The sequence below is a fragment of the Coenobita brevimanus genome, chromosome 18 (genome assembly GCF_032717465.1).
Source record: "Coenobita brevimanus isolate Jiangsu-jjx chromosome 18, ASM3271746v2, whole genome shotgun sequence".
Taxonomy (NCBI): domain Eukaryota; kingdom Metazoa; phylum Arthropoda; class Malacostraca; order Decapoda; family Coenobitidae; genus Coenobita; species Coenobita brevimanus.
Window position 1 is genome coordinate 1,511,129 of NC_136971.1, and position 12,461 is coordinate 1,523,589.

Consider the following 12,461-nt stretch of genomic DNA (forward strand, 5'->3'; position numbering starts at 1 on the left):
AATTTTGTATCACTATGCCCTCACGGAACTATTTTTACCAATTTGATTCCATCCAGCTTAATACCTAATGAAAACGTTGTTAATGTGTAAGTGGTTTATTATCAGTGCTGGAGTGAGATAAGGTTGCGTGATGTTCCAGCGGTTTTTCATTAATATACACACCAATCACATGACTATTCTTTTGCCTGTGCACTGACAACCTCTCTCTGGTCACTCGCCTCGCCAGTCATCAACATCGACTACGAGCTGTACATCAACGACGAGAGCAAGGCGTCCAGTGCCTCCCTGGCCACGCCCTTCATGCTCGACTCTGCCACCTCCTTCACCCTGGCTCTCTGGGTCCAGTTCGCCAACCCAGACGATCTTGGCACCATCTTCACCCTCTACTCCGTCTCGTGAGTCGCCTGTAGTAGTCTTATAATGTGTCCGCTAATGCCATAAAGTAATTTTTCCATTTTCCTAGTGTAAAAAAGAGTTTTGTATAATCAGTTGTTTTTCTAGTCATAATACTCCTCAGTTATCATTATTATTATTATTATTATTATTATTATTATTATTATTACTATTATTATTATTATTATTACTGGACCGTACTGAGAGTGAAACGTCTGTCCTCTCAGTGCTTTCCTTCGTCCATCTTTCTTATGTTTTATAATCACTGCTTTGTATGTACTGAATCCTTAATTATATAACCGTACCATTCGACGTAAGTGGCTGCTTACATTTTGTGTGTCAACCCGTCCCCAGGTCGCCATACATCCCAAGCAACAAACGCGTCCTGCTACAAGCTAACAACGCGGGCATCGCTGTGGAGTTCTTCGAGGACCTGAAGGAGTTCGTCACGTACCGCACCAACATCCCCGTCAACGATGGCCAATGGCATCATGTGGCCCTGGTGTGGGACGGCAGCGTAGGACTCCTCACCCTCACCACAGACGCAGTGGTTGTGGCGCAGGTCGAGGGATTCGCCAAGGGACGCATGCTGCCTAAATAGTGAGTTTCGTGTAACAGTTTTATTCACTTCCTCTTCCTCACCACAAGCGCTGTTGTTGTGGCACAAGTCTAGGGATTCGCTAAGGGACGCTTGCTACCTACATTGTGACCAATATTCTCGTCTCCCTATCACCTCTTCCTTAGCGATTATTTTGGGGTTGTCTTAGTAATATCCCTTTGTAAGTTATTCATGCAGGGTATGGCATTTGTGAGAAAGATTTAGATAACACAGAATAGGACAGTGAGGTGTAATAAACGAAATAAATCAATGAAGAAGAGGTGTTAGGGAGCATCCATAACTGACAAGAATATTGACCTGTGTACACTTTAGGATAAAAATTCACTTACAACTCAGCTGCGTCTGCTTCACACTTAGGGCACGACTCACTTTTCTACTTATGGGCAAAGATACACAACAATCCTCTCTTGGCTTAGTAGTATTTGCCAAAAGAGGGAAGAGAGAGGAATGGAAGAGGTGAAATATTTGGTTGAGTCCTTGATCGTACACGCTGCTGCCATTTTATTCACTCTTTCTCTTCACCATAGACGCCATAGTTATAGCATCTTTACATTTTTCCTATCACACACACACACACACACACACACACACACACACACACACACACACACACACACACACACACACACACACACACACACACACACACACACACACACACACACACACCATTATATTCTGAGTCGGTTTTAAAATTGTAAATAGAAATTATCATTTAGTTACAAGTTCATCTGCTGGTGGATGCTCATTAAAAGACTTCCTTACTAAAATTTGTCTCCCGTAATGTCCTTAAGGCAGTGGATAAGCATTAATTTCTTCCCTACGATGATGTATTAATTTAGATTGTTCTTGCTACCTCCAGACGATTTCATTCAGCTTCAAAGGGCATCCAATTTGCAAAAGTCTCTCCAAATTAAATAAATTCGTCTGGAGATAGCAAGAAAAAAATTAATTGTTTAGGTGCTGTCTTCTTTTCTACAGCGATTGGGTGATGCTAGGATCGGAGAAGGCGTAAGTTCATGAGGTGACGGCCTTGCTAAAGTGATGATTTGCCTTAATAAGCGTCGTGTAGTCGATAGGTGTTGGTCTAAGTCTTCTTTTTCTCCTCCCCTACAGTGGGTGGGTGACGCTGGGGTCGGTGGGCACTCAGTACTCTGGCTACAACAAGGCAAGAGGCTTCCACGGCCGCATCGCTCGACTCAACGCCTGGAACAGACCTCTTGACTTCCGCACAGAGATTCCTAAGATGGTGAGCGTGTGTGTGTGTGTGTGTGTGTGTGTGTGTGTGTGTGTGTGTGAAACTATGTCAGTGTTTGTCATGACTGGCCTATACTTTAATGATATCGACCGTTGTGGTTTGTTTTCTTGAAGATTGAGGCTGATGGAGATGTTGATTTTCTTCCTTAATGACCCCCATGTAGTCGGCAGGCATTAACCCAACCCTTCTCCCTCTTACACAGGTGCGGTCGTGCATGAATTCCCCCGTCATGTTCGAGGGGCTGCTGCTGCGGTGGACCGGGTACGACAGAGTGCATGGCAACGTGGAACGCATTGGACCCTCCACATGCGGCCAGTACGTGTGTCCGCCTGGGTACACTGGCGACTGCACTGTGCTCGAGAGGGATAAGACGCCTCCCAGGGTCGACTACTGCCCCGGCGATATTTGGATCATTACCAGGTGGGTCGGGGTTAGGTTAGGGGAGGTTAGTTTGGTTTGGTTAATTTAGGTTGATCTGGGAAGGCTGGATTGATTAAGTTTAGGTTAGACTAGGTTAAGTTTGATTAGGCTGATTAGGTAACATTAAGACAGATCAGGTTAAGTTAGACTGGGTTAGATCGGATTTGGTTAGGCTGCAGTAGGTTAAGTTGGGTGAAATTAGGCTAGGTTTAGTTAGGTTAGGTTTGCATGTTATAGCAGAAAACGAGTGTGCTAAGATGGTGGTGTCATGTGGAGAGTAGTGAAAAGGGTATATATGAGTGAACTTGAAGGTGGGAGGAGGCGAGGTATGTGAATGGATATGGTAAATGAGTGTGTAAGAAAATGAGGTATGGAAGTTGATGAAGCATGGGAATTGACAGAGGATCGAAGTGATTGAATTAATTATATACAGATTAGTAACTGACAAGGTTATACGTGACAGTGGAGGGGTTGGCATGTTGCGGGTGTATGTGAAGAACATCTGTGAAAAAAAGAAAAAATAGTTCCAAAATATGTGTGTAGATGGTTAGATCTGTTAGGTGGAGTTAGGATTCTTGATGCCAGAATTCTGTGTGAATGTTATAGTTTGGTCCATTTCATTGGGTTCATTGCGTGTGCTGTTGACCGTTCTTTCTCTTTCATTGTTTCTGAATCCTACCTCACCCCATCCTTGGATGAGTAAAAAGATAGGGATGATGATGATGGTGATGATGATGATGATGATGATGGTGATGATGATGATGATGATGATGATGATGATGATGATGATAATGATGATGATCCTTGCATTCCCCTGCTCAGGAACGGGTCAGCAGTGGTCAACTGGGACGAGCCAGTGTTCTCTGACAACATCGGTGTCGAAAAGACTGTGGACAAATCTGGATATTACCCAGGCCAGGTAAGACTATCTCTACGACCATTTCATCGGCATATCACTATGTAACATCTTCAAAATTATAGGCCTACAGAAGATGTGATGAGGTTTGAAATAAAGGCTACCTCTTTTTGCCCTCAGGCATTCACATGGGGCACGTACCACATGGCCACAGTTGCCTACGACGCTGCCGGCAACTCCGCTACGTGCTCCTTCGACGTGTACGTGTTGGAGGACTTCTGTCCCAAGCCTGACGACCCAGCAGGAGGCGTCCAGCGGTGCTCTGACTGGGGTCCTGGTGGCAGGTTCCAAGTGTGCAAGATCGAGTGCAACCAGGGACTCCGCTTCTCAACACAGGTATGAATGTTTTGAATGTTTTTTTCATTTTCCCCCTCTCTTTCACTGCCATTTACTACAGATGTACATTGTTCTGGATAGTGAACAAAAAAGTATCGTGCCACGTACAGCACTTAACATTCTGAAACATTGCTGAAGCATTGTGATGTGGTGGCCATTCTGTGATAGAGTCCAAATAATGTGTATTGTGTAACAGTAGCCGATAGATAAAGTTAGGAAATCCAAGAGGATATACTATACTAGAATATTTTGAAATGTTAGTGTTGGCTTCATCATCTGAAGGTGTAATACAGCACTGACTGGAAGAATTTTATCCACAAACAGAAACTGTGCTTATTGAGAAGATACGACCAATAAATCCATATGATGGCTTTCAGTCATTCTTCCTCTTGAATAATTCACAGCTCTGTGAAATCAGTACACAGTAATGACTGTTCACATGAAGTGGAATGTAGTAACAAATACATTGTTTTATACTAACCGTCACTGTCTCATACTTACGTATTTTTTATAGAAAATTATACACACATACTTAGGTTGCATTCATTGTAAAGGCACAACAGTTTCGGCTCGACCTAGACCCCTTTCAGTCGGGCCAAAACTGCTGCATTTTCACCGTAAGTACAGCCTCAGTATATGGGTATATGTCTTCTCTTTGCGCAACTCACGGCATTGTGAAATAAAGACCCATATGAGCAACCATCACGCCCTTCAGGTACCGGACTTTTACACGTGCGGCGCTGAAGGGTTCTGGCGGCCAACCCCCAACCCAGCAGAGTCCCTCGTGTTCCCCGCATGCGCCCCTGCCTCCCCTGCACAGCGTGTCTTCAACATCAACATGCAGTTCCCGTCGTCCGTCATCTGCAACTCAGCCGGACAGAACGTGCTTAGCGAGCGCATCAGACACGTGAGTACATACAAAGAAAGACTCCATACTGTACATCCTCAGTATAATAAAATAGTATCCTCTAGTTAACAAAAACATATTCATTATTCATTTACTCATTCAGCTCATCTTGTTCACATGTCCATTTTCCACTTGCAATTAAGAACCTACCTATTGACTCTTAGAGCTGAATTCTAGGAGAGGACAGAGACTTAGGAAAAATGGATTGTCTGCCTTAATAAGCCTCGTGCTGTCGACAGCGATAGCTTTCTTCTTCCATTAAAGGGGGAGTCATTGGTGCATAGGTTTGCACGTCTAGCTCACAAATGAAAGAACCCGAGTTCGATTCTCGGGCTGGTCAGACTCGTAGACAAAGTTTGTCTCCCTCTTATCCTTGATCACCCAGCAGTACAAGTGTGGACCAGGTTGTAGGCCAAACACTCCGGGTCGTGGATTACCCAGGGTCGTGTTCTTGGGTAAGACGGGGACATAATAGAAGGTTTATTGTCTTCCTTAATGTGCCTTGTCCAGTCGATAGGTTAATAAGTCCTCTTTTTCCATGAGACTTTCCGATCACTCACACTCCTCTCCTCCGTCTATAGGCTCTGAACAAGCTGAACTCTGACTGGAACTTCTGCACACACACGGAAACCTCAACGGGCATGTGCAACGGCCTGGACGTGCTGGTGGACTGCTCGAGGAGGAGTAGGGTGGTGCGAGAGTCGGCGAGGTCCACACGACAGGCGCCCACTGAGTCCGATGACGTCTATCAGGTCAAAATCAGCTTCCCGTCAGCAAAGTGAGTTACTAGAAAATTTTTACTGCATTCTTAATATGGCTGATTCTTCGGCTGTTTATTGCATTTGTTGACATGATTGATAAGCATGGGTATTTTAATTTCTTTACTTCGATGACTTATTATACATGTTATCCTTGCTAATACCAAATATATTGAGCTTAGGGAAGAGGCGTTGCAATGATGGAGTTAATGGGGATGTTTGACTTCTACACTTCGTAAAGTCTTTCTTACGATGAATAAAGTTGACGGATGGTTAAAAAAAAAATAAAAAAAAAGGAACATAAAAAATGTCATCGGAGACAAGGGATTAAAAACTGTAGGTACCAGTACAGCTGACGAGCTTAGTACTTGTATGAAGCAATATCAATCAAATGACAATGTGGAATACAAACTACACTCTAGAATTCACAAGTAGCTATCGAGAGAATGTCTTGGCTATATAGACTTAAGTTATTCTGCTTCATGCATCCATATGCCAGTCAATATTTCAGCAAATATATTCGTAGGATCACAGTAGCTCAATACATAAACTGTCCAGTTCAGCAAAGACGTACTGTGGTTTGGGAATGCAATTCCAGGGCCGGATTCAGCTTTTTGGAAGGAGGGGGCGTGATTCCTTGCTGAATTATCACTTAATCCATTTGAAGAAATCAAAATTTATTACGAAATCACTCTTTTCATTAGAATTATTTGATGGTAATATTTTTATAAGATGCTTATTGCATATATTTTGGTAAACAACAGTGCTGTTTTATTTTAAACAATCATTGGTCTGCCAAAGATAAGGGAACGTACGCCCCCACTCCCTCCTCTAAATCCGTGCCTGAATTATTTCTTAACCCTTTCAGCTCGAGGACGTCACTCTCTTTATTCATGTTAACTCCTGTCAAGCTCATTCAGCTTGGATAGACTTTTCAAATTATCAGGGTTAGATACAACCCTAATGATTACCTTCAGTATACCAATGTGCTGCTCCAAGCTGAATAAAGTAATCCTATGGTTGCACCTGGAATTAACATAAAAGTGGCGTCATCATGGCGACGTGAGTTAAATCACATTTTTTTACATAAGTGTGACCTTGCCTGACCTGTCCTGTCCCCCTCCCTCCCTCCCAGCGAACACAAGCACAGGCGAGACACAGACCAGGCTTACCAGTATAACCTCAATGTGTCCTTCCCCGCAAAGAAGTAAGAGTCATCACCAAGTCCGGCCAGTATACGGTGTTTATCCTGGGGTGACGGGGTAGCCTCCTAGACCCACATTCTTGTTTGCTTATCAGGTTTCGTTGCACCTCGTCCTTACTTATTAATGTGGCTTATTTCACGTTAACCCTCTCAGAGTTCGAGAGCCGGGGGATTCTTAAGGCTGGTGGCTACGCTTGCCTCACCCTCAATACATTTAGTACCTCCCTCCCCTCCACTTTCTCTGTACCCTATACTCGTACATGGTTCTACCCACACCCTCTTCCATACAAACCATTAGTGTGCCGCACTGCCAGGTACAAGAATACAAAGTGAGTATGAACACACTTCATATATTTATTCTTTTTCCTTCATGAAGGACATCATACTGTACGTTTCTAACCAGTATGGAAGCCACAAACGGAAGAAATAGTTCATACGAGAAAAACGCGAATGAAAACCCTGAGATTTAATGTTCTCTTGTTTGTTGTTTATTGCAACTAAACACCCATAACGTACAGAAGAGTTTTAAGGAGTAATATGCAAAATACGCCAGGGAGGAGGTACAACAGTTTCCATGCAAATAAGAATGTGGGCATTAGCGCGCGTCCGCACTACTAAATCTATAACCTTCAAAAACGCTTCTGAGGTTTTTAATGTGGTGTAATTTGGCTTTGGTAGCTATTTTTTTTCTTTATTCAGTGCTTTTGTTTTGTGTTTTGTTTTTTGTGTGGTGACGAGCGCTTTTGCTGTGCTTATAACCAGCGTTGTGAAAACGGGAGTAGCAACAGCCTACAAGGTGGCGTGGCCTAGTAAGGTGAGAATGGGTACAGCTAGTAGGGCTGTATAAAAGCTTCCTCTAAACCTAGTGCATAAACAATAGTTGATGGTAGTGAGCCAAATGGAAGTAGATATGTAATAGCCTCATCAAGGATGGAGAATATGTCTTACCATGAACAAAAACTTCACTAAATAAACATAGTGAATCACACTCCTAGATAGCCTGTTGGACTAAACAGATATAGTAAATCACACAAGATAATTCACTCGGTGTCACACCGTGTGTTATGTAGTAAGGCTTTGCGTTTGCATTATTAGTCAGTGAAAATGAAAAATGCTTGCTGTGGTTAGTATGGTAAATTTGATTATATTAGTATGTAAACACACTGTGACCATCCTAATCCATTATTCTACATTTATATAAGGTGAGGATCTAGAGCATTACTCTTTGATCTCAGTAAGGACACGAATCAAAGCAGAGAGGAAGCCTACTCTTGTGTCATGGGAGTTACGGGCCTGCTTGCAACCCAGGAGCTGAAAACTGGGAAAACCTTACACTTTGACCAGTGCATTGAGGATTTCCAGCCACTCACTGCCATCCCTTTCAGCAACCTTTAGACACGTGGGCAATGAGAGGGTGATATTCTCTCTTCCCTATCCTGGGATATACTTTATATGCCATTGATATGATGTGGGCTACCAATTTCAGCAGTTACTCTTTGTATTCTATTTTCCCCTTTGTGTTGTGTGTAAAGCTTGTGTCAGTGAAACCGGTCATACTGGATTTGGATGGCTATGGTGTCCCCAACTTCGGCTCATTCTCCATTTACTCATTTCTGTATTTTTCAGTTTTAAAATTTTTATCAAATAGTATTATGCCTGTCCATCCTCTGATTTCACATTTGAAACCTACAGTTTTCTGCAGACCTATGTCTCATGTAAGACTAAATCATATCCTTTGCCAACATTCTAAAGAAAAATTACGTGTTTCTAATAATTTAGAAAAAAAATAATGTTTTTTCAAACTCATTTAAGTGAGTTATTCAACTATACTAAACTAGAAACGTTACCTGTACAGCCTGACTGAGATTTAGGTAATTTTTAGCATTTAAAGTTGATTTGAAACTTACAAGAGGCCGTACTGAAGAATCACATACAGTATGTTTAAGAGAGGCCAACACCAGCTTTCCTAGCGTGTTTTTGTAAGGTATGTATATCGGCTGTTAAACGGTTGTATGTCAAGTTAAAGAAAACGTAGCCCCACCAAAAAAATAAATGAATAAATAAAAATAATAATAATAATAATTTCATTGATATACGAGTATTCAACGTTAAAAACAAGAAGATAATCCCAGGCCAGACAAAACATACGATACAACTGTGAAGGAAAAATCTCCAGAATTCAGGAAGTCATTTATGTGCAACATGACTGAGGTGGTCACTCCCTCGTGTTGTAGTCTGTAGAACCTTGATTATCTCCTGTGTTTAGGTAGTGTTCATGTACGCTTCATATCATAGTACCATGAATTGTTCAGATGGAAGAATTATACCCATATATGGGTATACTACATGGAAAGATACAACATATCCCTTTTTTCCGTATGCGGCTATGATACTCCTAACCTCCTCTTTGTTATGTTCACAACTCTCCTCTCCCATCCCAGCGATCCTGTCCAGAACGCCGATGATCTTGAGGCCACGGTGAGGGAGCTGATCGAGGGCATCATCCTGGAGCAAGACCAGTTCGATGTCCGCGACGCTCTGCCTAATGTCGTGCCTGACCCATCATCCCTTGACCTCAAATCGGAATATTCTTGCCCAGTCGGAAAGGTGAGTGTCATCATCATCATCATCATCATCGTAACCCTGTTTTTTCTACCCAAAGATGGAATGAGGTGATATGCAGAAGCAAGGAAAGAGAAAGCACGAAACTAGAAGAACTGTCTACAATGTGCACAATCAACAATGGCCACATGAACATCCACATCCTGAAATTCTACGTCCACCTCACTGGCCTTTTCACCTGCCATTCTGCACCCATTCTCTCCATATGACAGTAGGCCTACCATATAAGCATAACTTCTACTCTGTTATCAGCGGACTTCCTAATTTGACATCTTTCGCGAATCATATCATACCTCGTCCAATCTACTCAATAATGTTGTTGGTGTTGTTGTTGTTGTTACACCAGGTGTATCTAGACTTGAACACTGTAGCCTGCAGGCTAAAGTTCCCCTTTACATGCAGTCCACCATCTTCCTTTGGGGGGATGGGGGATAGTTGAAGGGTGCTTGTATAATCGGGCAACAGAGCCGCATCCGGTTGTATCGGTGCCACTGCATGTAGACGGTATCTCTCTATCATAGCACAGTAATAATACAAAGCTGAAAAACAGTATATGTACCTTGAGAGCCGATATACAGTAATTATATTCTTTCATTCATCCCTGCCATTTATTGTTCATCAGCAAAGCAACTCACTCCATCCACTTTGGCTCGTACCCAGCCTTATTTATCTTAATGATTCACGACAGGTAAAAAAAAAATCCTGTGTTAACCATGCCCTTAGAACAGGTGTTTAGTGATAATGAGTTACCTGATGCTGAAATATGTGTTTACAGAACATACTTTGTCTGGAGTGTTATGTAATACTGTAATGAGTTACTGGATGTTAAAGTAAATGTTTACAATATTTTGCATGTTCGGATTCTTATCATTGCCATCATGTCCCCAGGTTGTAGTTGGTAGTGAATGTGTCGACTGTGCTGCTGGAACCTTCTACAAACTTGAGACCAAGAAATGCGAGCTGTGTGAGTCTGGCACCTACCAAAACGAGCTGGGACAGGTGGCCTGCAAGCCTTGTCCTGAGCGAGGAGGTAGGCAGGGCGTCACCAAGATCTCGGGTTCACGTTCTGTGGAAGAGTGCCAGGAGAGGTGCTCAGCAGGCAGGTACTTCGACGAGGAGCTTGAAGTGTGTCGGTCCTGTGGTCATGGATATTACCAGCCTGAAGAGGGGAAGTTCTCCTGCAAGCGGTGTGAACGAGGACTGACCACACGCACCAAGGAGGCAGTGTCCGCCTCAGAGTGTCGCGAGGAGTGTGAATCTGGCCTGCAGCTAGGACAGACTGGGCCGTGTGAGCCGTGCCCACGTGGAACCTACCGCACTAAGGGCATCCATGCTGCCTGCATCCGCTGTCCAGCTGACCGCACCACCCTGGGGCCTGGAGCTTCATCCCTGGAAGAATGCTCGCTGCCTATCTGTATCGCTGGCACCTTCCTTTCTAACCAGAACTCCATCTACGAATGCGTCATGTGTCCGAAGGGAACTTACCAGCCTGAGCCACTACAGACATCCTGCATCGACTGCCCACAAGACACGTCAACTCACATGATCGGCGCCACTTCCATCGACGAGTGTTCCAACCCCTGTGAGGTGCACGGGGAGCAGATGCTGTGTGACCCCAATGCCCTCTGTCTCTTCATCTCCGAGAACAACGACTTCGAGTGCCAGTGCAAGCCGGGTTTCAATGGCACCGGAGAGTACTGCACGGGTGAGCATATATATATTTATGTATATGAAAGATATAATACTTGAAAAATAAGAGGTGAATGGTTCATAGGCCAATGCTCCCCTACCCCCTCCTCTCTCTCCACATTCTCTACCGCCTCTCACTCTTCCTCCTGTTCCCACAGACAAGTGTGAGAAATACTGTGACAACAACGGTGTGTGCAAGAAGAACACTGATGGTGAACCCTTCTGCGAGTGTTCAGGATCCTTCACGGGCAGCAGGTGTCAGGTTAGTGTAATGTGGTGTTGTTTAGGTGTCATGTGGTGGCTTATGAGTGTCGTACGGTTTCGAGAAAGTGTATTGATGCTGTGTGTTGTGGTGGAAGTGTCATATGGATGTCGTATGTTGGAGTGAAGGTGTCGTCTGGCCGCCGTAGTTTGTGGTGAAATTGTTGATTTTGCATCTTATATTGTGGTGATGTTGTTGTTTGTTGTTGAAAGCGTTGTATGGGAGTCGTATCCGGTGGTGAGAGTGTTGTGTGTGTGTCGTTTATGAAAGTTAAAGTGTAGTAAATGATGGTTAAAGTGTTTTATGGATATCGTGTGTGGTGGTGGTGGTGGAGAAAGTGTTGTAAGGATGCCATGTATTGTGGTTAAAGTGTCGTATGAATATCGTATGGGTAGTGTGTGTGTATGTGTGTGTGTGTGTGTGTGTGTGTGTGTGTCGTGTCCAGTGGTGAAAGTGTTGTATGGGAGCAGTGTATCTTGGTGACAAAGCTCACACGAAAAGTTCTGCCGTGTGTGTGTGTGTTCGTGTGTGTGTCTTCACGTCACTATACACTGACTTGCCGTCCAGAAAGTGGTGGAACTGGATTAGCCACACTCACACAAACCCTATGAACTTCCATGCGTGACAGTACAATATGGATTAGTCGTGGGTGATAGTGGTGTGTTGTGTGGAAAGCTGTGTGTGATCAACTCTGAAACGCTTCTTAATGGACGTCTTTGTCATCATCATTATCATAACCATACTTATCCTAATGTGTCTGCCTAAGTATTTCTGAAGCGTTTGTGGTTGGCAGTTACTGTGTCATTGAGCATAGAATTTATACTGTGTTCTGAATCTTGAGGGGTATACCAGACTCGCCTTGTGCTATTCTTGACAAGCCGTGTTTTAATCATCATTTCAGGGGAAGGTACCATCAGCAACATAAGAATTGCCGCCTCTCCTGTTTTTTTCTCTCCATGAACTTTGAAAATTAGCCCCATAAATCTGCAGCTGCCGACACCAACTATTACGTCTGGCCGCAAATCATTATCAATTATTTATATTCACGAAACTAATTTTAAAGTTCATGCAGAGAAC

The 12,461-nt window shown here is 43.5% G+C and overlaps 1 protein-coding gene across 1 annotated transcript in view; it reads left to right on the forward strand.

Annotated features, from left to right (window-relative positions):
• The window catches only part of uif (sushi, von Willebrand factor type A, EGF and pentraxin domain-containing protein uif), a 38,188-nt gene that overhangs the window by 17,764 nt on the left and 7,963 nt on the right, over positions 1-12,461 (forward strand). The window contains exons 13-24 of the mRNA XM_080266100.1: positions 227-395; positions 748-993; positions 2,129-2,261; positions 2,473-2,690; positions 3,513-3,609; positions 3,727-3,942; positions 4,658-4,849; positions 5,431-5,627; positions 6,743-6,814; positions 9,253-9,418; positions 10,322-11,138; positions 11,281-11,384. Of these exons, the coding sequence (XP_080122226.1) occupies positions 227-395; positions 748-993; positions 2,129-2,261; positions 2,473-2,690; positions 3,513-3,609; positions 3,727-3,942; positions 4,658-4,849; positions 5,431-5,627; positions 6,743-6,814; positions 9,253-9,418; positions 10,322-11,138; positions 11,281-11,384 (2,627 nt within the window). The remainder of the gene's footprint in view (positions 1-226; positions 396-747; positions 994-2,128; positions 2,262-2,472; positions 2,691-3,512; positions 3,610-3,726; positions 3,943-4,657; positions 4,850-5,430; positions 5,628-6,742; positions 6,815-9,252; positions 9,419-10,321; positions 11,139-11,280; positions 11,385-12,461) is intronic.